Source organism: Osmia lignaria, chromosome 13, assembly GCF_051020975.1.
Source record: "Osmia lignaria lignaria isolate PbOS001 chromosome 13, iyOsmLign1, whole genome shotgun sequence".
Lineage (NCBI taxonomy): Eukaryota > Metazoa > Arthropoda > Insecta > Hymenoptera > Megachilidae > Osmia > Osmia lignaria.
This window is the reverse complement of record NC_135044.1, coordinates 8101342-8128683: the sequence shown is the minus strand read 5'-3', so window position 1 is coordinate 8128683 and position 27342 is coordinate 8101342. Positions and strand designations below refer to the sequence as shown.

Below are 27342 nucleotides of genomic sequence, written 5' to 3'. Positions count from 1 at the left end.
GTTATAACGATAAAGACCGAGAAATTCGCTTATATTGTTATTCGATTTTGCTTTTGAAGCAATGTCACGTTTTTTTGGGAATTAGTTGTATAATAAACAAAATAATTCAGAGGACGGTGCAAATAACGTAATAATAAATATCATTAATTAGCGTTGATGGAAGGTATGTAATATATAATAAATTTTCAAGTCAAACTGCACTTTATTATTTCGAGATATGAGATAGATTACACGACACTAATAAAGGGCAGCTCTTGATATTCTTCTGAGCTGTTTACAAATGTTATAAAGTATAATTGAAAGGAAATTGAATCGAGAAAAAAAAAACAGCAATGCATTTGCGTGCGGGCTGGTATATTTGATGAGATTAATTATTATTAAAACGTGTATTAAATCTCTATGATCGAAATTGAAATGTAGACAATTAGATAATTGACCACAACAATCATGTTTCGCTTTATACACGATACAATTTTTTAAATCATACTTGTCGGTTTGTTACATGTAACAAACTTTAATTTTTAAGCCAATCAATCCAAAATTCTGTATCGTTATTATCGTGTGATATATCCGTATTTTTATATTTCTTTTTTCATGATTGCATTCTGTCAGAAAAAATGAATGAAAAATCATTGTTCAAAATTAAAAAATGAAGAGTTAAAAGATATATACGTTTGCTGTATACAAACGTATATAAAATTCAAAGTACAAATAGTTTGTCATGAAAGTATCAGAATTTTAGTCCCAAATTTCGGGAACACTGGTTTAAAGTGTTACGTTAAATAAGATCTCAACTACCTCGTGATACGACTTATTTCCGCATTAAATGTGAAAATTTTTATCTCTGATTTCCGGTACACATGATTATAGAGGGACGTTTCGTTTTATTTGGATTATAAATTATTTTTATATATTTATACATATTTGAAGATACTTAATTGTTGACGCGTGAAACATCTTTCTCTAACTTAAATAGTTTTATAATTCTAATAATACTATATGTTAAGAACCAAGTTAAATTTATTAAATTTCATTTAATAGATTAATATCGATTATTTTAAAGTTTTAAATTTTCTATTGTTTTTGCATCGAGTAAGATGTTTTACCCGGGAATGTTAAGTATTTTTCTTTTTATTTTCTTTATAATGTAAAAAGAGAAAATTTTGGTCAGTTTTTGCGGTGCCAATTATTTTAAACTTCTCAAGCAATATTCCTCCGACATCTGTCTTCAGACATTGTAAAATCTATTATTGGCTATCACTTGACTTCTAAGCACTGCTTCAATGAATTTACAGCGTATGTCCCTAATTATTCTGAATGTCACCATTGCATTCTAATTATGTAAGAAGCACACAAACCATATTACGCGTGTCGCATCCGAATAGACATTTAAAATGAAGCGTTCGCGCGATTATCTCTAAGTATGATTCTTGTAAAGATGAATATTTACATAGACAAAAGAAACGATAAGGTACAGCCCACATGCGAAAATATCGGACCGTACTTGAAACATGTCAAAGACTGTCTTTTCGCTTCGAGGTCGTATGAATTAGCACGCACATTAGGAAGTACCTGCAAGTAGTCTACACCCGAATTCCTCGTGACTTTACTACGCTTTTGAAAATTATTTATTACTTTCAAAAATGACTTAGTAATTTTAATCTATTTTAAATTTTTTATAAAATGTTTCGATCTAAGTTTCATATTGAAACAACCGTAGAAAAAGATTCGAAATGGCCTACTTTCTACCTACAAGAGGCGAAAGGACAGTAAATATGATTATGTGTATAGAAACGTGTTTCAAGTGGAACGGCCTGATTCCTTTTGAGATTCATTTTTCTAGAATTTATTCTGTACAATTTACACGCAGTTCTATCATTTAGAAATATTTGCAAGGAATTTCAAATGTCTAATTGTACAACTACTGTGAACATACGAGAAACATCTACCTGTCTTTACTGTATACCGTTTTCCTTTCTGTACGTTATTACCGTACTTTTTATTGGACTAACGAATTACAAACTGATGATAGTTGGTGCAATCTATATGTCTCCTGTGATTTAAGTTCACGATGAATTTGAGAAATCAGCGTTTTTCAAACAATAAAAAATATTGTGAATTTGGTGATCACAGTGATTTTTTATTCACGTATTGCCTGTTTGATTTATCTTTTTAATTATTATTATTTACACAGACATTGTCTCTATACATTTTACATTCATCAAATTTAAATTTTAAGTTTTCTGAAACCCTAATATTCAAAATCGAAATTTTGTATCAGGAGAACATGACAGCAAAGAAGGTAGCATAAAGTTTCGCGCTTATCGCAGTCGGTAACTTCGGCAATGTCACCACAAATATTTACCATTTCAAACGTTCTGTAATACCATTATTGATTTTGCGCAAAAAATAATAGATAATCATTTTACACCACACTCCGCAATACAGTATCACATGTATCATTTTTGTTTTGTAATTCTAACTTGTTTTTTTATTTACTACCAGATCAATACAAAAGTTAAATCAAAGGAGGGTAAAAGGTAACAACATAACTGAAGTTGATTTTTTTTATTAAGGTAAATTCATCACTACAGTCAATTTACTTTTGTGTTGTAGGTGCTGACTGATTGGATGATTTTGAATCTCGCATAGAAGCACTGCGCCTTCGTTTCAATTCTTCCTGGCGCCTGTTCTTTGCCTCCTTTTGCCTTTGTGCTAATAATTTTGCATAATCTGCTGCCTGTTGTTTACGGGCTAGACTGCGCCTTCTCTTCAAAGCTACCCTATGTCGTTTCCTCTGTAAGAACGATACATTTTTATTTATTTTGTTACGTATTCAACATTTCTGGTAAAGGCAGAGTATATACACAAACCTGCAGAGTACGCGGCGTAATAAGACGCTGAATTTTCGGGGCCTTAAAACGTTCTTTCTTGCCCTCCTTTTGAACTGGTCGTTTTATAATGAACTGACGCTCATCATCTTTTTTAGATAAATTGAAGAGCTTACGAATTCTGCTTGCTCTTTTAGGTCCCAAACGTCGTGGTACGCTTGTGTCGGTTAATCCCGGAATTTCCTAGAAGTTTACTTGAACTTAGTAAAACGTGTTTATGAATGTACATATTAATGAATGTATCGTTCGTACACTGAGAAGAAGTATATGTTACAGAATACAATTTCCCAAATCAAAAAACGAAATTTAATCTCCCATGCTTACGATGGTAATATAAGACACGATGTTAGTTCTTACACACCCTGAAAACATGGTGAATGAATCGATAATAACATAATAAATTAATACCTTCTCTCCTTTCTTAACAATAACAAGGGCAAGTACAGAGAGATTGGAGTCGACGATACATCCGCGAACGGATTTACGTTTACGTTCACCATCACGTCTAGGTCTGTAGCAGGAGTGTCCCTTTGAGAGTAGTAAGCGTACACGTCCTATTTACAATAATATATTTAAATTAATATTGTAAAAATTAAGAATTAATAGAACATATTTTACTGTTATTACAGGAGGACCAAAAATCTATTGCTTTACCATTTGTCAGGACACCCTGTTTCATTGGAAACCCTTGTTTGTCATTTCCACCAGAGACCCGGACAACATATCCCTTCCATTCATCACCCAGTGCATCAGCTTCCACTTCGGCACCCATACGCTTTTCATAAAAAATTCTTAGCTTATGTTCATCTGAAATCTCAAAGAGTTTCTGACATCCCGTAGCGGGATATGATACGTTCAGCTGAAAGAAAAAAACGCACATTACATTCTGGCCAATCTTTGAAGGTTAGTTTTAATATTGTTTATGGTTTTGTAATATTGTAAAATCATCATATTTTATGTTTTATCATTTTAACACATATTATTCAAGTCAATTTCAGTTATAATTAAATGAACTAATGTTTATGTTCAATATATAACAATGCAGTACTTATAACCAAAGCGGTATTGAAGAAAAAAATATATGACAAATAATGTACATGTAGAACTGTTTACTGTGCATCATTATACAAGCTTAATTATTAATAACTTGTAATTTTTGTAAGATTCTTGAATTATTTTTGGATACAAACCTTCATCGTGACAAGTACTATGCACTGCCACGAGCCAAGAACGAAAAGAACGTCTACCGCTGGAATTGACGGTAGAGTGCGCACATCGGATATCCGTTTTACGTGTAATGAATTTTTAAACTACAAATAATACTAAATAAAATTTATAAATACTATATATAAACGTCTACATACACGTTAAATAGTTAATGTAATTTGACATAAGCATAATGTGTCGGTAAACTGCATTTATTTGATATGGGAAAACTATTAGGGTCTATATTGATTTAATTAAAATTTTGAAATATATCCTATTATACGGAAAATAAATAGATATATAGTGTTTATTTAAATAGAAAACAGAATAAATAACAACGCATGTTATATTAAAAATATTGTTTTCATTAATATACGTTATTTGATTTCCTTGAAAGTTTGAAACAGGAGTGAGAATTTTTGTTTAAGTAGAAAGGTAAATTATATTGTTGATTAATGTAATAATGTCCAGCAGAAAACAATATTTGTATAAAATAAAATAAAAATATGGAAAGAATTGCAATCCACGTAATAAGGTGGTTTATGTTATGACAATAACTGTCACCGTCATATTTTGTAGAAAAAGGCAAGAGTAGGGGGCAGCGTTCTGAAATTCCTACTTGCGGGCGTGTGTGACATTTTGATGTAAAGTGTCTTTGATGATTTTCGTTATGTATCGATTCAATACGTAGATATTTCTAATAAATGGAGTTTACCAAAAATAGTTCTACAAACTCTGTATAAGATAGGTAATATTTGAATATATGCGATTGATATTTTCTTATAGGTTAGGAATTGTTCAACCGGAATCTGAAAAAATGATAATTTATTTAACGTAAATACTATAATGACAGAAGATATTTAATTTGTTGTAATGGTATTTTTGTAGCGTAACGATAACTGATACATCTTTTTCTTTATTTTTGCGTACAAACTGAACGTTGAAGGGATAAAATATCATTAGCACATGTTCAATGTTAACTCTTCTGATCGTGTTTCGGAAGGAAACAAACAATAACAGATTGTTTAGATTTAATGTAGGAATAAAATTTAGTCATATTTTGCAGGAAGATATGGATGTGGCAGTGATAGAAGTCCTTCAACAAGCGGGTAGTCAAGATCCTAATGTTTTAAAACCAGCTGAACAAACATTAAAACAATGGGAAACTGAAAGAGGATTCTATACTGCATTATATGTAAGTTGTAATAAGTTTATTATACTATGTTTATAATAAAGTTTTAATGAAATGTCTTATAATAAATCTTGTTTCAGAATGTATTTTCTAACCATTCCTTGACTATCAATATCAGATGGATGGCAATTTTATGTTTTAAAAATGGAGTTGACAGGTATTGGAGAAAGAATGCACCAAAGTAAGTACTTTTAGTAGTTGTAATTTGGGAGCATTCAAATTTTAAGGACTATGTCGCATAATATATATATGATTATTACAGTGCAATTGCAGAAGATGAGAAAGAATTCCTTAGACAACGTTTAATAGAAAATTTTGAAGAACCTGTAAATCAGTTAGCTGTACAATTGGCAGCTCTTATTGCCAAAATTGCAAGGTAATCAACATATATGAAATGATTTGTATTTATTTTTCTATCAATGCATACACAGTAATTAAATGAAGTAACATTGTACAGATTTGATTGCCCTAGAGAATGGGGTACATTAATTCCAAGATTATTGGATGTCATAAGAGGACAAAATCCTTTAGCACAACATCGAGCACTGTTAACATTACATCATGTTGTTAAAGCCTTAGCTTCTAAGTGTTTACTTGGAGATCGACGGCTCTTCCAAGAATTAACCGTTAATGTGTTCAATTTTATTTTGAATTTATGGAACACATACACTGAATCCTTTCTTATAATGGCATCAAATGGAGCAGATACAAGTCAGATACAAGAAGCTTTAGAAAAAGCGTTACTTTTATTAAGAATACTTAGAAAACTTGTTGTAAATGGTTTCAATAAACCTTCAGAATCTCAAGATGCTATGTTGTTCTTAGAAATCGTTTTCGAACGCGCAAGAACGTGTCTTGAGTGTCGTTAGTATTTTTTAATTTTCAACTAAAATTATAGAAATAATCGTGTAAATATATTTTTTAAATAATTTATGTACTTTCAGGGAAAACATTAATTTCTAGGGGTATACAGATGGAGGTATGCGATAAATTTATCATTCATTTAACCAAAGTATTGTTAGGAGTATTAGAGATACATCCATTTTGCTATGTTGAGTTGATACCAACATCCTTAGAATTTTCGGTTTTTTATTGTTTTACTGAAGCTGGTCAAGCTTTAACATTTGAGAGATTCATTATACAATGTTTGAACTTAATGAAGGGCGTTTTATTGTCGACGTACTACAGACCTGCTAAAGATATCGAAGGTACGGATAATTATACATTTATTGTACGATCTTAAGTGGATATAGTTTCTTAATTTTGAAAATTTATTAATCCAGACACAAAAAATCCGTTAACATTAAGAGCAAATCAGTTGAGGCAAGATTTTTTCACACCTGAAACATTAACTGAAATTTGTTCAAGACTCGTGACACATTACTTTCTTTTAACTCCTGCTGATTTGGAGTTATGGGATACAGATCCAGAGAATTTCGGTAAGCGTTAACTCGTGTACGTGCAAATGTATACACATTATGTGTTTTAATTATTAACTGTGCGATGATTAATTTTAGTTGTTGACGATTGCGGTGAATCATGGAAGTACAGTTTAAGGGTAAGTATTTTAAGTACCATTTGTTATGACAATGTATATCAGATATTTACGTGTTTTATAATTAAAATTTTGTTTTTAGCCTTGCACGGAGTCTTTATTTTTAGCGATTTTCCATCGCTTTAGAGAAGTTCTTGCAACAGTGTTAGTCGGGTTGATGCAAAGTCATCATCAACCTGTAGATCCAAATAATTTGCATGCTATTCTATTAAAAGATGCAGTATATAATGCAGTTGGTTTGGCTGCTTTTGATTTATATGATGAGGTAGGGACAAAGTATTTCAAAGAAATCACTGTAAGCAGTCAATCAACCAGTTATCATACTTGTATGTATTAGGTAAATTTTGATCAGTGGTTTTCAACAACTTTAAAAGAAGAATTGAAAATTCAAAGTAATAATTATAGAATTATTAGAAGACGTGTATGTTGGCTTATTGGCCGATGGACAAGTAAGTGTATTTAAAAATTTTTGTTTTATCAAAGTGAACGACGAAATTCACTACAAATAATACTTATTTTGATTATAGTTAGCTTAAATGTTGCATTACAATTACAGGTGTAAAATTAAGTGCAGAACTTAGACCAGAGTTGTACGAGCTTATGGTTGAAGTTCTAAGTCCTGAAGAAGATTTAGGTGTCCGTTTGGCAGCAAGCGATGCATTGAAACTTGCAATAGACGATTTCCAATTTAATCCGGAAGAATTCTCTCCTTATTTAGAGCCAGCGTTTTCTTTATTATTTTCTCTTTTGAAAGAAGTAAAAGAATGTGATACGAAAGTATGTGGTTATATGTCATTTTTTAAATTATATTTTACTTCGAGGTAATATTATTATAATTATTTTTAGATGCATATTTTATACGTGTTATCGTTTATGATCGAACGTGTTGGTAATGAAATCAATCCACATGTTGGAGCGCTTAGTTCATATCTGCCGGCTCTTTGGCAACAATCCGAAGAACATAATATGTTAAGATGCGCTATTATTTCAACACTTATACATCTAGAAAAGGTAAGTAAAGTTAGTCTATTAAATTTTATATTTTCTCTAATGTGTTATATTTTTATTATATATAGGCATTAGGCCCTGACAGCGTTGTTCTGGAACCACTGGTAGTAGGTGTCATTGCATTAAGTTGCGATGTTAACCATGAAAGCCATGTTTATTTGTTAGAAGACGGGTTACGGTTGTGGTTAACTTTATTGGAAAACGCACCTGCACCAACACCAGCCGTAATGGATTTGGCTAAAAATTTGCCCGCTTTATTAGGTCAGTAAATGATTTCATATATTTTTATTAATGAACATCGTCGTAAATGTTCCAAAGATTAAAAGTACTTTGATATGTTTCAGAACAATCCTACGAAAACTTAAAATTATGTCTGTACATAGTTCAAGCATATGTAGTATTAAATCCTCAAGAATTTTTAAGTCAAAGGGGAGCACTCATAATCGAAACGCTTAGGTCACTTCTAGGAGATCTACGAGCAGAAGGAATATTAATGATTATGATTGTACTTGAAATCTGCTTATGTGCTTCACCCCGACAAAGTGCAGAACTGATTAAACCTGTTTTAATATATATATTTGAGTAGGTATAAACGTTCAAAATTATCACATTAAATTTACGTATACGTAATAAACTTCAATTTAATTTTATAGGAACGCATATAAAGGCGAGGACTCTATAAAGTTGATGACTATGTATTTATCTATTATAGCAAGAGTTTTATGGTTTTATAAAGATATTTTTATACAGGTATTCGGTTTTATACATAATATTCATTCAATTACTAACTTTGCCTATGTTTCTAATATTGAAATTTAATTTTACTTATAAATTATTATGCAGATAATAAGTGAATTGACGAGAAAAGTGGCCGGAAATGAAGGAAGGGAGGAAGCTGTACTTGGACAAATAATACGTGTATGGGTTAACCGAATGCCATTTACTTTTCAGCCAGAAAGACGTAAATTATTAGCTCTTGCACTCTGTTCACTCCTTGGAGCGAACAGTCCTCCTAGCGTTCTTCAACACTTCCCACTAATAATATCTAATATCGTCGAAACTCTTAATGATATGACTAAGTATGATAATATAGGATACGATATCGAACATGCTATTGAGTACGTAAGAATTTCATATAAATTATGTGTAATCATAAAGAATAATACAGTAATATGTATTATCTTTCTTATCCCAGTTCTTTATCGCTTAGTGGACAACCAAGTCCATCGCAATACGAGGACGAAGATTATGGGAATAAACACGAACAGCGGAAAAAAAGGCTTGCTTTCAGTGATCCTTTATCTCGTGTATCTTTAAAAGATACGTTACAAAATCAGGTACAGTAGCAGCACAGTTCATATGTATAATAAATCATAATGTTATTCATGATTTGTTTTTCATGTTTCCAGTTAATTGCACTGCGCAGGTTAGTTGGAGATAATCAGTACAGCCGATTAATGTTAACTATTAGTCCTGAAATTGAGGAACAACTTAAACACTACGTATCTATATGAAAAAAGAGTAAGTCAAGTTAAAAAACAAAAAAAAAAAAAAAAAAAAAAAATATTAAATTAAGCGCGATATTACATGTAAAAAAAAGCTTTACGACGCTCTATTGTAAAACGGCACTATTTTATTGTATAATACTAGCTGTTTCACTGTACTAATAATGTTGATAATAAAAAATCTCATGTCATTTCAAATTTATTCCTTTCTAATCGCTGTTAAATGACTATACATTTTTGTAGTAAACAGTTATGTTTATTAGAAAGATGTATTATCTAAAGTAGGCGTTGGATGATAAACAAGTAGTATCTATCGGTGAAAACGTATTTGTAATTTATAATTTCTCCAGCTTATTTTTTTTTCTTATACTTATGATTCATCTTTGTTAGCAGAGCAATCTCTCGTCGCAACTGGTAACTACAAACAGCTGTCGTCTGTGTCAAACAGTAGTAAAGGGTTAGCTCGATTCCAGTTTTAAATAGTGTACTGTTCTTACTAAATCTTGGTGCGGTGAGTGTATTAAAACATCATATCTATTATTTTATATAGAATTTCCATATTTCATTATGTATACAAAGGAAATCTTCAAATTAATGAACTTATTCGGTACATTGGTAAAATATAAATTTATTTGTTTAGTTGAACTTTTTAGTCAACATATTTGATTTTTTCGTTTTTGTATACAAAAAATAAATTAGATATATATTTTAGCATTAGATACTTATGAATTATAAAAAGAATTTAAGAGTAATAATAAACATCGAGAAGACGCCATATTCACTATTAATTGCTTACAACAGCATCTATGATTGGTTGTATAGTATCATTATTATTATTGCAATTTAAAATTTTTATATAACGTGTATACCGGTTGGTCACACTAAAAGTGTATGAAATTATTGTTTCACATACAATTTTTAAGGTATTACTTGTTTCATTGTTAGTTTCAAGTATAACCTACTTTTTTGATCTTTTGAAAGATTCAATTCATAAACGTACGCCTATGTACAATTTTTTTTACTAAAATTGTTGTAAAGCAAACACGACAATCATTAGCTTGTACCATTTATTTAATTGTTTAATGATTTTCATATTTATGTAGAGTTACCTGTAACTGTAACAGGTGTAATTGTTTACTTTACGATTTTTCCACTAATTGAGCACGTTAAAATTAGTACTTATCAGTTGAATCTGCAACAGATAAGGAAATCCAGAATTTTTTCCTTATCGTGTTTTAAACAATTTTTAATTCTGAAAATTCTATTTAATTTTTCCATTGAAATTATTCGCTATTTTTATACAGGATGTCCCATACAACTGAGTCAGGATATAAATATCAAATGGTAAAAGATAACAAAATACAGTCCCGTCGAAAAAAATAAAATTGATCCTGAAATCTTTAAAACATTTCTTTTTTTTATCTTCTACTATTTTAGAGATATAACTTGGCCCAGTTGCATGGAACACCCTGTATGATAGTTTCGAAATTTATTTATTACCGTGCACATATTTTGTTCCTTTTCACTTAAAAAGACTGCTCGAATAAAGCTAGCATTCTTGAAACTTATATTTCCATATAAAACGAAGTACGTAATGAAAGTGAAAGTTGTTTCGTTACTCGAGATACAAATCAAAATCGCATTTTCAAAAATTGCAAATCATTCTTCCTTCAAATTAATTAACGAAAAAAAAAAGAAAAAATAAGATATCCTATAAGTGTCATACGGTCGAAATAATTTATCTTACAAAATTTCTTTCTCAACTCAATTCAAACATCTCACGTTTCATTTAAGTTTTTCCATTTTTTTTTTTATTTATTTTTTTTTTTTTTATTCGAACCAGAACGGGCTTAATGTAAAGCTGTTAGAAATTGAAAGTAAAAGTTGGGGGCTTGCCTTCGGCAGATTAATGCAGTCTCCTGCCGGACTGTCGCGTATTTTTAGAAGTATTTTTCACGAAACGTGTGGGGGTGGTTTGTACAAAGAGGATGTACACTGAAACACACGGGGGGCGTGCAAAGCGACAAAACGTTATCGAATGATAGCAGCACCATGACCCAGTCGTGTGATTCCTCCTATGACTAATCATTTAAGGTTCACGGATTCAAGAATTAAACATTATTTTTTAGATTAAAATTTACATTGAAAATGAAAGATATTTCATTTTATTTTCCTGCTATTTTAATTTGAATAAAAGGAAAAGTGGAATTTTTAAATTACGTCAGAGAGACGGAAGCTGGCAAAGATATATCATTATTATAGAGATAAAATCTGAATAATTCATATACATATGCCTGTGACGACGATAAAAATATTTTCATCATATTATCCCCTTTCCTTACTTTCTACGCTTTGCCGTGTTCCCTTTGTTACATTTCATACTATGACCTTTAATGTAGAATCCCTAGAGTGCTGATTTTATGACCGGACAACAATACACCACGTTGCGTTCCGCGTTTAATTAGAGCTTTGTCAAACCCACCAGTCTACAGAACTTGCAACACTTAGTTGAAACATCATTTTAATTGAATATTCAACGAGAAGCGTAATGTGCTTTTAATTAAGAAACGTTTGACGACTCGCGAACTTGAAGCATTTATAAAGTGTCCGTTTGAAAATTAATCTTAACTAATCTTGAAATCATAATTAACGTAGAACTTCCAAGATATTAACTGTCTTTCCAGATTTGATCACCAGATTAATGTTCTGATATTGTCTGCTTCTTTTCTACGCTCGAAGCAAAAATACTTTTTTGACCTTTTTCATCCAAGTATTTATCTTTCGTATTATAAAGAGAAAATTCTTGTCAACGCATCGTGTACAATGGCTTCGGTTTCATACTTTATACGTTCGAAGTCATTATAAAGTTAATAGAAAGTTACAGCTATAATGTTAGCTTAGCATTAGTACTAATTAATTTTCAAATCGAAGCTTTCGTAATATTCAAAATAACATTGTGCCGGTTTACCGGTGAACCGAATACCTAAAAGGGTAGTATAATTTGAAAGTTAAATATCCAATTTTTAAACGAAAGGGAATAGTGTAAAATTTAGAAAAGGAGAATAATATTAAAATTCGGCCTCTCTCCATGGTCCGCCGTCCAAGGATTGAACTAACGTGTATCTTAATTTCGAGTTAATCGCCAAATAGTTTGAGACTATATCGAATGAAATCACGTTATCGATGTGTCATTGCCTTTCATTGAGAGAACGTCAGTCTTGAATGGGAGCAGGTTAATTCAACGCTGGTATCGCCCTTTAGCACCGAGATGATTGTCGAGCAGGGCAAGGCATTCGGCTTCCCTGTACACGGGGTAGAAAAAACGCGCGAGTAAGTTCGCGAGGGTTGCTGTTTGTAACGAAGAATGCCAGGCAATTAACTGAGCGAACATAAGGCTAAATAAAATCGGACTAAAAAGTAAGATGAAAAGAGGGGAAAAAAAAATGGGGGAGCGAAGGAGAGGGAAAGTGGAGTGGATGGTAGAATCGTGAGAAAGAAGAGGTTAGCAGGCAAGGCAAGGCAAGGAAAGGAAAGGGTTTAGAAAGGAGAAAGAGCCTGCCACGCGAGAGATGAAAGTGTAAGAAAGAGAGGCGATGAAAGGAGGGTGGGAGTAAGGGAGCAAGAAGGGAGAGACGAGGAGAGACTCGTGGCCGGGTATCGATCGGCAGCTAGAAAACTACCCCTCGAGGAAGAGGCGCAGTGTGCAAAACCGACTACGTGCGGGTCGGTGGTGCCTGCGGTGTTGATAGCCCACGCGGAACTCTGGACTTTTTAATCGAGTGTCTTGCACGGCCGTGATCGTTTGTATTTTATTCTTGGTGCACTAGCCGCGACGATTATACGTTTACGACGTTGTCGGACTTACTAGGGACTAACTAGGTGAGGAGATCCATCTGCTCTGTCACCCATTCATTTATTCATCTACCTCCACGAAAATAGAATTCATTTTCCCGATATTTCCCTGTTTTTTGCTACATTCTCTCCCTCCCTCTCAACATCAACCCTTATCGCATTCCGATCGCTGCCACGTACAATTTCGTCCCGACAGCGTGTTTTAGACGTTTTAACGACATTGCGAACGAAGTGTTGCGATAATCGTAAAGAATTTATTTCTTTAAAATCCATTATAAGAATCTCCGCGTCGCGGCTTCTTAAGGGAGACACGGTCTCTTGTTAATTCCTCTTCACCAGAAGCGACACGGTCTATTTTTGGAATCGTCGCCTTTATCCTCTGACAGAAAGGAGCCACGGCTCGTTGCAAGTACCGAGAAGGAACGTGCGTGATGTAATTTTTCGAAGTAAAACGGGATGCAGCCGTTTTGATTAGAAAGTTTGCCGCCTGTCGGTACAGGGTGTACATGCACATGTGTGTGGGAGGAGATTGGAAAGAATCGGTTTGTCGTACAACGTGTCGGGAATGATTACATCAGAAGTAAGGGATGATGCTGGGAAAACGTGGTCGATCGATAACATTGAAAATCATCCGTCCGCGGAACGGCTGGATCTGGCGTAAAGCCAGGCTTTTTTTCTTCTTTTTATATTTTTTTAATTAACAGTTTCGAAATTTCTGTTGCAGGTCTTTTGTTTTCCTTCTATCCGGTCAGTGAGCAGCTGAGCATCTTCCACCATGGCGTTCGCGGGGTTAAAGAAACAGATTAACAAAGCCAATCAGGTGAGTAATCATCTTTCTATGGGATTTGCCGCTTGGTTTCGCAAAGGTCGGGATTGAGATACCTTTGTAGTTACCATTTAATTGGAACGGTCGAACGAAGGGACGTTCGAATAAACAGAAGTTGATTGTGACAAAGGTCATAGGTTTCTCTTATCAAAGATATCCTTCCATTCGTTATTGAGCTGGAATCGGGGAATAAGGTAAATGTGGCACAATCGTTGCCTTCATATACGATTCAACGTGGCTCGATGCAACTTTTTGACCCGGTTTTAAAGTTCCACGGTTGAAATCTGGTACTTTGGCACCGGTGCTGAACGTGTTAATTCGGTTTGGTTAATTACAATTGAGATTTCTGTTACATCTTTCGTAATACGATTATGCGTAATTAAGGAATAACCACGTTATTCTCTATACACGAATAACTTACCAACAATGAGATTCGTCAATTTTCGAGGACAGATTCATAAGTTTATTTAATTACCGTCAAATTAATTTTTCTGGGAAAATTCATTAAACAAATTCGTCAAAATTTATTTTAAATTTAATGAAATTTTTCTATTGTACATATTTGCTGAGTAATTTAACAAAGTTGTATCTTATGTAATTATTGAACGTGGTATAAATTGATCTTAATGCGGTAACGAGTGACACAAGTAGATTTTAAAATGCACTATTGAGGTTTCGAAGACAGTTTCGAATGTTACTTTCTTTTTGGAATTCTCGTGGTCGTTTAAAAATTTATCGAACCTCCGTGAGCTCAATTCCATTTTTTAATAATTTCATAATCATTTTAGAGCTTTAATAAAATCTACATTTATAACCGTATGTTAATTTAACATTCGTTAGAAATCAAAATGAATAAATGCTTAACCTAATTTACCTCGCAATATTGATTCCTATATTTGAATACCCTCCCTTGATAAAGATTGTTGCTCCATTACCTTCCACTTGAATACTCTTCCAGTTTCATTCTACTTCAACAAAATTGATTATTATTTCCGGTTTTTTTTTAACAGCATCATTATCTCAACCTAAGCCGTTCATTATTAAGTTAAATTAAAAACTGTTATCCTTGGATTACATTTCACTTTTCATAATTAAAACTTTAAAAAAGCTCTAAAATATTTAAAAAAAGGAAAAATGAAATATAATCTAGGGGGATAATTAAATTGCTTTAGTAGAATAATGATAACTAGTTTTACTGTTTTTAATTATTATTAATTTTATATCGATCGATGTACCATCCATTTGTATAGCGTTCTGACCCGAAGACAAAGGTCTTGTTCCCCTTAATGCATCTTGAGTGGAACAATTAATTCTTGTTTAGGCCGACACTTATTAAATTCGAGATGGAAAACGTGCATTGTCGCTGGTAAAAGGTCTCTTTAAAATAGGAAAATTTATACAAAACGACTATCAATAAATACACCGTGGATAGAAATATCAGTTCAATGGATTTCACGTAACGATGTAAATATTCTGGGAACGTCTCGATCAATTTTCAAAGACGATTTTATACGATGGAGTTATTAATTCCGGATTTGTTGGCTCTTTTAAACGAATCTAAGAAACGATACTCGAGTGGCATAAATTTCAATCATAGAAGAATAATATTGGGTTCATGAAAATTCATCGCTGGAATGAATGGAAATATTGTAAGAAAGCGGCCGTGTATTAATACATACAGACCGATAGTTTTAGCGATATCCGAGGAATATAAATAATAAACCTGATTTGATCGCGTTACATTGTCCATTCGGCACTTTTTTTTTCTTTTTCACATAATCATCGCATAAATTCAACTGAAATAGTAGGCGATATTGCAAGTGCCGGATGTGGGTTAGATTTACTCTAGGACGACGTTTAATCGGCATTGCTAAGCTACCTATATACGTTCCTGCGTGCGGTACCGTGTAACTAGGTCACTGTTAAAATAGGTCAGGGTCATATCAGACCACTGTCAAATAATCGTGTTGCTTGGCTTTAAACTTTCCAAGGATTATCTCATATTGTTGCATCGAGCCCGAATCATACGAGGTGAACGATTTTCCTTGGTCCCTCTTTTTGAAGATAAAAATTCAAATGAAAGCTGTAAAAATCCTTCTGAAGAATTTTCATTATTTCAATATCTTTGTTTTTCCGGGGTAAGTCAAGTCCCATAGAAATTCTGAAATTTAATTTTGTAATTTTGCAATTGTGAAATTTTAGGATCTTAAAGTTTTAAAATGATATTAAAAAAAAAATTGCGTCTACTTTTTTTAATAGTCGGTCGAAAGCGCCAACAAAAGTAGTCGAAGAATAGCCTTAGGTGTTTTTCATCCAGGCTGGCAAAATTTCAAAGGCACGTCACTTTGGATCAATTGACTGCGGATGTTATTGATCCGTAGCGCTATCCTTTCTGCCACTGGCATTTTTCCCCTTTTCAAAACTTCCTATGATTATATCATTTGCCATCGTTCTGCCTACCCTCCGCTATATCTCATCTCACCGAAATCTCGCTTCGTTCCTTTTTCAAAATGATTTTCGTTTACGAGCGAACCCAACTATCCGCTCGTTTCACAAGTCCTCGAGTAATTCGGTGAATCACTTCGTGATTTAATCAACACGTGTTTCCTGTTTGCGTTCAGTCATTGAACTATATCCAGACCGAGTGGGCGATAGTTTTAGTTTCAAATGACCATTGTCGAAGTTTAAATCAGGTATTCTGTGCTTCACTTAACGGAGGTCCCACCTTGCAAGCCTTTCATTTATCAAATCGTATTATATTTTTAACAATCATTCTTCTTCAACGAGAGGCAAGATTATTTTTGGAAGGATCCCAGAGGGGTGAACTTAAATTAATAAATTTCACATAGTTATTGACACACTGTTTAATAAGATGAATTTTTATTTTACAGTATATGACGGAAAAGATGGGTGGTGCGGAAGGAACCAAACTCGACGTCGACTTTATGGACATGGAGAGGGTGAGAACGCTTTTCTACATTTTTAAGGCTTCCGCGACATGTTTCTGTTGCGTAGCGTTTAACCTTGAGTCAATTCCTATTACATTGATGATGATCAACTTTTTGAAATTCTCATTTAACCCTTTTGGCGCCTATAGACGCTCGAGATGTTCCCTTGCCCTGTGTTATAGGCGCCCATAGGGGTCCAACAGCACCGGGGGGTCAAGGGGAGATCTAAATCGTTAGAACCGAAGGATGCGAATAACATTTTGATTTATTTTTGTTTTTTATCTACAATATCGTATTGACGGTATATTGTTTTGCAGAAAACGGACGTCACGTACGAGTTGGTGGAAGAGTTACAAATGAAAACGAAAGAGTTCCTTCAGCCGAATCCAACGGCGAGGGCGAAGATGGCCGCGGTGAAGGGCATCAGCAAACTCAGCGGTCAAGCGAAAGCCTCTACTTACCCTCAACCGGAAGGTGTTCTCGGTGATTGCATGCTTCTTTATGGGAAGAAGCTAGGGGAGGACAGCATTTTCGGTACGTTCGTTTGGTCCACCTGTTGGAAATATCTTCTGAAACATTCTGGTCGTTATTGGGTCTGTCCAATCAGGAGAAAATGGGATTTTTGCTAATCACGTACATATGTACTTTATTCTTAGTCAGGGATAAAAATTGTATCTTTATTTCTTCATTAAAATCAATGTATTTAACTATTAATAATTATTATGTATTATCTTTTATTAACTATATTAGGTCATTCAAAAAGTTCATGCCGCCTTGTGTTCCTCTCGCTACGATACTTTTTAAATGGCTAAAAGACGACTTATGAACCTGCATCAAAGAATATTTTAATGAAACAGTTTTGCACCAATGTCATTGTGTCTTTGAGAAAGAAATGAGAAGAAGCTGTAGAAAGATTATGCTTTCTTCATGATATTTAAAGGTACGTTCATTATTTTGATCTAACCATTGGTTTAAAATATGGCACGAACTTTTGGGATCGCCTAATGCATAGAAATGAAATTTTTAATCGGTACCATATTTAATGCACACTGATTCAATTATTTTTCTAATCATGTTCCAACTTTTGGTATATTAGATAATGCAATGTCAGTATAGTTTACATGGAATGTTTCAAAAAATTAAAACAGTAGTAATCTCAATGAATATTTAACTCTTTGGGTTATAATATCGATGGCAGAGGCAACTTTCTTTAAGCATCTTACACTAAGAATAAGTAGACGCATAAATATGGATCCAAGTAAGCGGTAATTTCTGTCATTTATCTTTTCTAATTTCTGTTCATAGCTCAGGCTCTTATTGAAATGGGCGAAGCGATGAAGCAGATGGCGGACGTGAAATATTCGTTGGACGACAACATTAAGCAAAACTTCCTTGAGCCTCTACACCATTTGCAGACCAAAGACCTAAAGGAAGTAATGGTATGTGGCGGTAGTTATTAAAAAAAAAAAACTTCTTTTCCTTCATTTCCAACACTGTTGTTCCATTTGTAACACACGGTGAATATACCTGATAATCCCTTTTGTTTCAGCATCATCGGAAAAAACTTCAGGGACGAAGGCTGGACTTTGATTGCAAACGAAGACGTCAAGCGAAAGGTATACTTTGTCGCACGTTGACTTTATCTCTCTTTCTCCGCGTCGTTATTGATTTATTTAAGTACAACTTCGAAGGTATACGCGCGTCCTTGCAACACGAAAACTCCATACGTTCCATTTGCAATTATAATTCTGGGAAAGAAAAATGTAAAAATGACACTGTTGCACGATTTAGACGTGCCTTCCCCTCGTTTTCACCGTTCAACATTACAGTCATTCCATTCGCACGTTTTGCTGCATGTACGCATTTGTTATTTTCATCTATGAATTAGTTGTTCAATGCCACGATTAACAAAATAATTTTAGATTGTATATATGAAATATTCTTGTTTCATATCAGATTCATTTTAATTACAGAAACATGTTAAACATGCAGATTAATAATTTCAACAAGAATTATGTTACAGTTTTCACATCTCATCTACTTTGTTTGATCATAGTTGAATATTTATTTGCAAACGACGATTTTCTTAATTTTTTCACAAAGAAAGATTGGTTTTGTTTTTGGTTTGTGTGTTTGCCTTAAACGTTAGCTGCTGGAAAAAGATCAACCAGCCCACATTTTGGAAGTCCAGCAAAGTCCTCGTCACCGTATACCGGTACGTGACTTGTACACTAGACGTGCAACAGTAATACAGTTACATCACTGTATTCATCATTTTCTTGGTCTCTTTTAACCCTTGTATATTGGAAACTTGTAAAAATTATCTTAAAATCACCCGATCCCCTTCTACTTATGTTTTTGCATAGTTTTTGAAAAGTGTACATAGATTCACAGCACAGTAAATGATGAACGTTATGGATAGTTGTATAAAATACACAAAATACACCAGATGTAAATATACATGTGCACCAAAGATATTGCGAATGTTAAATGTATTGTATCTTGTATATTACTGTGTTAGAAGAGAAAGAACGTCGTTTGGTTCAAACATTTAGTCGTTATACTCGGCTTAATTTTGTCAGCTTTTCCCTCCCCCTTTTTCATTGTATCTATAACATACCGAATTTAGGCATTGGAGCAACCCATGTAGTGCAATTTTTAATATTCTCGCTGGTGCGAATTTTGCGAGCAGGTTCTCACGTTTCAGACGACGAGATTCGTCAGGCGGAGGAAAAGTTTGCAGAAAGCCTCCATTTGGCCCAATTGGGCATGTTTAATCTGTTAGAGAATGATGTAAGTGTTGTAATAAATAATACTTTAATCCTTTTCATGTATCACATATTCTTACATGCGTTTAATATTATTTCTTTCTTGTTCCATTCAGGTAGAGCAAGTAGCACAATTGGCAACATTCAGTGAAGCTCTTTTGGAATACCATCAACAGTGTACTGAAGTTTTAAGAACATTAACAGAGACACTTTTAGAGAAGTATGTATTTCAAGTTTGCATTTAAGTATTCATTCTTGTTTAAATATTAAGAGATTATTTATTTACTTTCATAAATAGTAATATATTTCGTATAATATTTAAATAGATAAGAAGATTCTTCAGGTTTCTTTATACAATAAAACTTTGAGAAGTTCTTTCCTTTATTGTGAAGACATACTGTATCGTTATCGTTCATTGTAATCATTCCAAGTTCTAATAATGTCCTCATTCTTGATTCCAGGAAAGATGAGGCAGCAAATAAGCCAAAACTGGAATTCGTGCCGAAGACGTTGGCCGACTTGCAAGTTGATTTGCCTACATCGGATGCTATGAACGGTGGGAACTTCACCTTTCACGGTAAAACACATTTTACACATACACGTACAAGGTGATGGTACTTGGGGGTGGATTGGCTGTCTGTTTCTTGTTTCCTCTGTTATGTTTCTCTGCATACCCTGCAATTATTCACTCTGGTCGTATACGTATCACGTATCTCTTTCTAACTAAATTTCCTTTTTCATTTCTCTGACTATTGGATGGATATTAACTTTTTCCACTTTCTTGCATTCAAAGGAAGTCGTTGCATTCACATGGGTAAAAAGTAACACGATACTGTTAATTTGTAAGAAGTTTGTTTAATTTTAAAGGGAGCAAGCTGATGGTAGATTTAAATTATGGTGTGATTGTTACTAATAGAAATTGCAAGTCAATTGTTACATCTCCATGCATAGTATACATTAACTTCAGGATACTCTGTACAATCCTTAATACATTTTCACTACACGTTTGACCGTTTTGTGTGTATACTCTCGCATACTTGAATCTCTGTCCTTCTGACACGATGCAGGGGCAAGTCGAGCTGGGTCTCCGATTCAGGGGGATGTGAAGCGCTCGCAGCTCGAGCTATTTCCAGCCGGAAACCCGCCACAATCTGCCAATGGTAAATTTTGCATGGGGTTGGTTTTCCCTACCGTAGGGTTCGATCAATCTATTAATTATTCAATTTCAATTCTCTTGCTTTTCGTGCACTTCAAGCCGGCCAAGAAAGTAATTAATGTTTTGCCATTTTTATGTATCTCTATTGATGTATCTTTTACTTAGCCTAACAGTCTTTAATCAACATGCATGTTACCAATTATTCTATCTCCTATTATTGTGCTATGTTATGTATCTTTTTTTAAAGAACCTTGTGTTTTCTAATTTGACAGATATGCAGCTTGCATTAATGTTCCAATGCTTATTTAATCTATTTATTTTAAATGTTTCTATTATTTCTATAATCTGTTTGGCTGTACAAACAATAAGTGCTTATAATTTTTTAAATCAAGTATGTGTTATTTAACTTTGATTTATAGTTACATGTAGCAGAATAATTACTTTAGCCTGAGAGAAAGAATTACAGTTATAGTTTAAGAGTATTTTATTATAGTATAATCCAAATATTAATGTGAGTCCATTTTATGAATTGGTCTAGTTTTTAGCATAAATGAATATTTTTACCAGTCATTACCCCTTACATTTAATTTTTCTCTGTATATTTCAACTTATGAAACAAGTGTTTAGATACCATAGTATTCTGATTATGTGTTTAGGACTTTTAGGCCATTAAGTATGACGTTTTAAATTAATAGAAAAATTTCAATGCTTTCCAGCTTCTCCCTTGCCATCTCCAAGTAAGTCTCCTGCAAGAACTCCAATGACAAGACAACCTTGCTGCACAGCCCTTTATGATTTTGAGCCAGAGAACCCTGGAGAACTTGGATTCAAAGTAAGTACAACAGAATTATTGCTTTGTTCTGTCTTTGCGATATTTTCTCTTAATTAACTTTTCTCACCGTCTATTCCAGGAGAACGATACGATCACTTTGATCCAAAAGATAGACGAGAATTGGTACGAGGGTAGCCTGAACGGTCGCACGGGTTATTTTCCAGTAACTTACGTGCAAGTCGTAGTGCCATTACCTTAAGAGGACGCGGTGCGTCTCGAAACCAAAGACCCTGCATTCGTTCACCAGCGTTTATCATGAAAATTATCTTACACTCCGATTAGTCTAAATCTTTCCCTCGACACTTCTCTACTTCAATCATTTACGTTATAATCCTCAAGCTTATTCGAACGATGGATCCCTGAATTTACTCTATTCTGTTCCCTCTTGTTTCTTATTATCCCCAAGATAGGCTCAATACGCATGTTAATGTACATATATAATGTTATAGTGTCTTTTATTGACGTAAGGACCTTCGCGAGCGCTGATACATATTATACAGGGTGTTTTCAATCTGGTGGGACAACCCGAAAGGGAGTGAATCTACGTTAAAAAGTAAGTCGATAATGTAGAGTGAGATTTTTATTCATTCTTCATAGCTTTGTCATCGGATTGACAACAGCCTGTATTTATATACATATGTACATGCAACTATAAAGAACATGTTATCAGTACACAAAATGTATACACACATTCACACACGCCTATACACGTCACATACGACAAAGTACCTACGATGACAGTACACTGTCAAGGGCGGCTCTTTTCTCATTTCCTACATCGCCTCATCTGTCGTCTGCGTAACATCGTTCGTTAGTTTCTCACCAAAGTTTAATTGCACAAAGATATCAGAGTGGCAAGACTGCATTGAAATTTGTATTAGCGAAGTACATTAGAAAGGCCATCGTCTGGCAAATGGTAAAAAATTGGTCGTACTTTTAGACACCAGTCGCAATCGAATTTCAGTTTTAGAACTTCGTGTGGTCGATATTCGTTGTTTGGCGCTCATATCATTGTTTTTATACAGTATTAGGATACTTACTAAATTTCACATAATCTAAAGTAGTAAAAAATGTTTTTAAAGAAAATGGCATATTCTTGTTTAGGCAGTCAATCCTTCGGGACATTATAATAGTTAATTTATTTTATTATATCGAAATTTAAGTTGAAATTTATCAAGTGTCCTAATATATTTGAGGGGTAGTTTATTATTCTGTCACATATTTAAAGCGCACGGTTCCTGATACGAAGAAGTAACGTTCATTGATTCATGGCATACATATATTTTTGCGTTGGTCCGTACGGCACAGTGAAAACCGTATAACTCGTATTATTAATATAAAATATTCGTACGTTGTATAGCGATTCGTTTCCATTCCTCTGTCGTATAACTCGGCCGTTTACTCCCCCCGTTACTTTTTCTTATTTTCCTTTATAATTATTTAGATGATACCAAATAGGAATTAGGCGATTTAATTTAGGCGATTTTTCAAAATGGCGGCGAACCTCTTCCACGAAGTCGTCGATTTAAAAAAGCGAACCATTAGAAATATTATACGAATTCTATTTTAATCGTGATTGCGTTTATTGTAAAATGAAATTCTTCGTTTAGAAATGTAGAATTTGTTGAAATTATTGATACAATAAGTAGATATGTTATTTAGAAATGAAATTCGGATTGTTTTCCTTGACTTTGTACAAGAGTTCAACCGCCAGAACAATGAAAGTAATTAAAGAAACTTGGTTATTTGTTGCCACGTGGATTTTAGGTAATCTTCAACAAATACTTGCTAAGCATAATATATATATATAACGTTAGAGTATATTAACTTTACTTAATTATACGTATGTTGTCGATGACGCCGACAACGGTGATGACTATGACGATGGCATTATTATTATCGTTGATACTGGCATATTTTTCCATTACTGTTACGGTGAAATGTTTATATCGTGAAATATTCTTGGCCTTACCTTACATTTTGAACCGTTCCAAAGGCAGTTTCATACGAATGTATGTATGTAGTTGGTATCTGTAAATTATTGTGGCACTCTTAGAACAACGTTGCAGTACAAGGGTTGAGTTCTATGATGAATTTGTATCAATTAAAGTAGATCTACTAATTAAGGATAATGGTATACCATGAGATTAATTGACATTATTAAACTAGTTTTTATTCGTACCTCTTAATTAGTTGTATCTTGTAACGCGAACTGATTATATTATTTGAACTGTACAAAAAGATCTGTTGTATTGGAACGTTGTTTTAGTGTCGATACAAATTGTCAAGAATGGAACAAACGGATTGATTTACCGCGAAAAATTCTTATGAATTATTGGCTAATGTATTCGAACACCACAACTGCTGCTATCGTCATCAGCGTTCAGTTAATTGCGAATATGAGAAAAAAAGAGAGAGAGAGTTACAAGAAGAAACAGACGTTGACATATAATTTTGTCTATTGTAATTATCGTGAAGCATGAAAACTTCTTTCGAAAAAGAAAAAAAAAACTCGAAGTGTTATCGATGTTGTGCAATATTAAAAGTTTAACATCACGGTGTCTGATCGGTTATCGCGATCGCTGGATCAGTGTTTCTCAAAAATCGCGTGGAAAGAGCATTATTTCTCTTCGATTTTTATCTGGCCCGGTGAAAGGTGAGAAAGAAAACTCTCGTTCTTGTGATTTTGTCTTTGGCAGAGCGATGCGTTACTGGAAGAACGTAATTTTAGCGACTAGGTGCCATAAAAGACAGAAGGTTTTTATAGTTTCCGATTAATATAGAGGAGGATGTAATATACATATAACAACCGATCCAATGTACAGTTACGTGCAACTAAGGCTTTTTTAAGTTCCCTAATTTTAAGTTGAGTTCTCTCTGACTTTCCGTCATTCCCTTAGCTCTCCCTGGGATCTCCTTAGGTTCTCCCACGACTGAAGGCAACCGATTAGAGGATCCTTTCCATACATTTACCCTTTACCAATGGAAGTTTACGTTGCACCCAACTGTACATTACAGCTCAAAAGTATTAAAATACTTACCATGTTCCATGTAAGCTTTAACGAAAAATTTGGAACACTTATTCCTTCAGATGGTTTCTTAGACCAGAGTCCTATTTTTTTTTTTAAATTGATGTTAAATTAATATCAGAAGAGGTGTAGATTTGTATGCAAAGGCGTTCTATAAGTATGAAGGAATAGAGTAGTTATTGCATAAACTTTTGATCAATTAAGCCTGGGCTAGATTAATAAAATAAGTGGTAGATTATATTAACCCTTTGAGATCGTAAGTCGGGCTATGCCAAATGAGTAAGTGTTGTAATACTTTTGAGTGGTAATGTAGCTGTTTGTCACAAATTGTGATAATTAAATGTTCTTTCAAGCGCGAGCAACTGCCAGGAATTTTGTCAATTAATAAAAGTATGAAAATCAGCGAGATACGGGTTGCAAGCGTTTCCAAATAAAGAAGTAATTGCTGGTTATAATTTGAAAGTCTTGTAACTCGTGTTCACGCGTAAACGATAGCAATATAAGTAATATATTCTTGGAACGAGAGATATATCACGCAAAGTGATGGGGTACCGTTTGAGAAACACTGTACTGGTACTTACAAGAACCACTGTAATTAAAAAAAAAAAAAGAAAAAAGAGAAAAACAAAAAAAAATCATATTAATGGGAGATTAATCGATTGGTCGCGCGATATTTATTTTCGCAAGTTCGCAGCCTGGTTAGCTGCTCAGGGACCTGCGGCTAATTTCATTATTTTCTCGTCGTGAACAGAACAGAGGCGATCGAGGATCGTGAAGGGGAGAAAAGGAAGAACGAAACGAAACGATCTTATAAAATTACTAAATCGGTATCTTACTCTATAAATGTTGGCTATTGTTAAATGTTGAATATTGTTCTGCGGAGGGCTTGCCTCCTTTCGAACGATCGAGCACGGACCGTTTCGAATCGACGATCGTCCTTTTTATTTTTATTACGTCCTTCTTTTATTAATACTAACGATAAGTTAGAGATGAATAAACTTTTTTATATCGTAATAACTATGCTAGAGACTGTTTTCGTAGGTAGATTTCATGTTTAGACGATATATTTTGCGAGGTGGAAGAGGTTGGGTGAGTCGGTACCTCGGGAGATCCATTCGAAGCGACAAGCTCTCCGCATTTTAATTGTAATCTAACTATTTGGGGCTCGAATAGAATCCCCGTAAAGTCACTGGAACATCCTTGGTCTCAAAGAAATTGAATCGTTATGGGCGCTTCCCTTTCTTTGTTTTTTCTTTCTTTTAGAAAACTCCTTCCTGTTTCTCGTGATCCTGGTCTACTTATATTTTGTAAGCATCAGAATGGCTGGAGTTCACGAGTAACACGAAAGAAAATAAGAATACTTTTTTATAACACGAGTATGTAGAATTTTCTTTGGTTGTTCTTCTCGTTGTCTCTGATCTCTCATTTCGTTGCTTTATTTTCACTCTCGACGAAGTGCAAAAGAGACGACCAGCGGATGCAATGCAGTGATACTTTCAGACAATACATTACAATTAATTACACTTATATTAAATAAATTAATCTATTATGATTATTGAACTCCGATCGAAGAACAATATACGAACATGTACTCGATTTCGGTCAATGCTAAATAATTATTATCACTAATTAAGAAATAAAGTGTGCTCTATGTCATGCTATTATAAGCCTATGCTTCTTATTTATTACATCCCTTTTTATTTATTGCATCCATTACATCCTTTTTTCTTTTAAGTGGTGGAAATCTTAAGAAAAACAACTTCAGTCCCTCTGGGGAGGGCCCGCAGGTAGCGTGGGGTGTCAGAGACCCCGGTGCATCCGTGGCGTTCTCTACCTATCGACCTGATATCTTCGGGGTACCAAGGATCCCAATGAGCGAGTGGCGTTCTCTACTTATCGACCTGCTATCTTTGGGGTGTCAGGGACCCCGATGCACCGGAGATGCTCTCTACTTATGCACTTGCTATCTTTGGGGTGTCAAGGACCCCGATGCACCGCTGGCGCTCACCACTTATCGATCTGCTATCTTTGGGGTGTCAAGGACCCCGATGCACCGTTGGCGCTCTCTACTTATCGACCTGCTATCTTTGGGGTGTCAAGGACCCCGACGCACCGCTGGCACTCTCTACTTGTCGACTTGCTATCTTTGGGGTGTTAAGGACCCCGTAGCACCGCTGGCACTCTCTATTTATGCACTTGCTATTTTTGAGGTATCAAGGACCCCGACGCACCGCTGACACTCTCTACTTGTTGACCCGCTATCTTTGGGGTGTCAAGGACCCCGACGCACCGCTGGCACTCTCTACTTATCGACTTGCTATCTTTGGGGTGTCGGGGACCCCGACGCACCGCTGGCACTCTCTACTTGTCGAGTCTCTATCTTTGGGGTGTTAAGGACCCCGACGCACCGCTGGCACTCTACTTATCGACATGCTATCTTTGGGGTGTCAGGGACCCCGAAACGAAGTTGTAGTAAATACATTGAATAACTAACATGATAAAAGAATTTAAATCATTTAAATAAATAGCTATGAAAATAAATTACGAGTATTAAATGACTCAGAAATGAAATAG

The 27342-nt window shown here is 34.3% G+C and overlaps 3 protein-coding genes across 16 annotated transcripts; 2 read left to right on the top strand and 1 right to left on the bottom strand.

Moving 5' to 3' along the window:
* Window positions 1-2553: 2553 nt before the first annotated feature.
* RpS6 (ribosomal protein S6) lies at window positions 2554-4187 on the bottom strand. Its single transcript, XM_034320550.2, has 5 exons — window positions 4082-4187; window positions 3546-3750; window positions 3300-3445; window positions 2874-3074; window positions 2554-2797 (listed from the first exon to the last, which is right to left on the bottom strand). The coding sequence occupies exons 1-5, from the start codon at window positions 4085-4087 to the stop codon at window positions 2600-2602; spliced, it is 756 nt and encodes a 251-aa protein (XP_034176441.1). The 5' UTR covers window positions 4088-4187; the 3' UTR covers window positions 2554-2599.
* Window positions 4057-9423, top strand: Impbeta11 (importin beta11). 4 transcript variants are annotated; one of them, XM_034320528.2, is made up of 18 exons: window positions 4057-4185; window positions 5164-5292; window positions 5370-5470; window positions 5552-5665; window positions 5747-6153; window positions 6234-6497; window positions 6573-6728; window positions 6807-6847; window positions 6927-7109; window positions 7182-7293; window positions 7401-7621; window positions 7691-7855; window positions 7921-8113; window positions 8197-8434; window positions 8506-8602; window positions 8696-8970; window positions 9048-9189; window positions 9262-9423. In XM_034320528.2, the coding sequence occupies exons 2-18, from the start codon at window positions 5170-5172 to the stop codon at window positions 9364-9366; spliced, it is 2937 nt and encodes a 978-aa protein (XP_034176419.1). In that variant the 5' UTR covers window positions 4057-4185; window positions 5164-5169; the 3' UTR covers window positions 9367-9423. The 4 variants fall into 4 exon arrangements, with proteins under 4 accessions (XP_034176419.1, XP_034176420.1, XP_034176421.1 ...); XM_034320529.2 differs by lacking the exon at window positions 4057-4185 and adding an exon at window positions 4400-4532; XM_034320530.2 differs by lacking the exon at window positions 4057-4185 and adding an exon at window positions 4664-4845 and having other exon boundaries at window positions 9063-9189.
* Window positions 9424-9726: 303 nt separating this feature from the next.
* EndoA (SH3 domain containing GRB2 like, endophilin-A) lies at window positions 9727-24883 on the top strand. 11 transcript variants are annotated; one of them, XM_076691860.1, is made up of 13 exons: window positions 9727-9868; window positions 13934-14029; window positions 16927-16995; window positions 17301-17517; window positions 18289-18422; window positions 18533-18599; window positions 19133-19198; window positions 19691-19776; window positions 19868-19971; window positions 20213-20328; window positions 20819-20911; window positions 21624-21739; window positions 21819-24883. In XM_076691860.1, exons 2-13 carry the CDS (start codon window positions 13985-13987, stop codon window positions 21936-21938), a joined length of 1233 nt encoding a protein of 410 aa, XP_076547975.1. In that variant the 5' UTR covers window positions 9727-9868; window positions 13934-13984; the 3' UTR covers window positions 21939-24883. The 11 variants fall into 11 exon arrangements, with proteins under 11 accessions (XP_076547975.1, XP_034176433.1, XP_034176430.1 ...); XM_034320542.2 differs by having other exon boundaries at window positions 19676-19776; window positions 20213-20307; XM_034320539.2 differs by having other exon boundaries at window positions 19676-19776.
* The last annotated feature ends 2459 nt before the right edge of the window (window positions 24884-27342 follow it).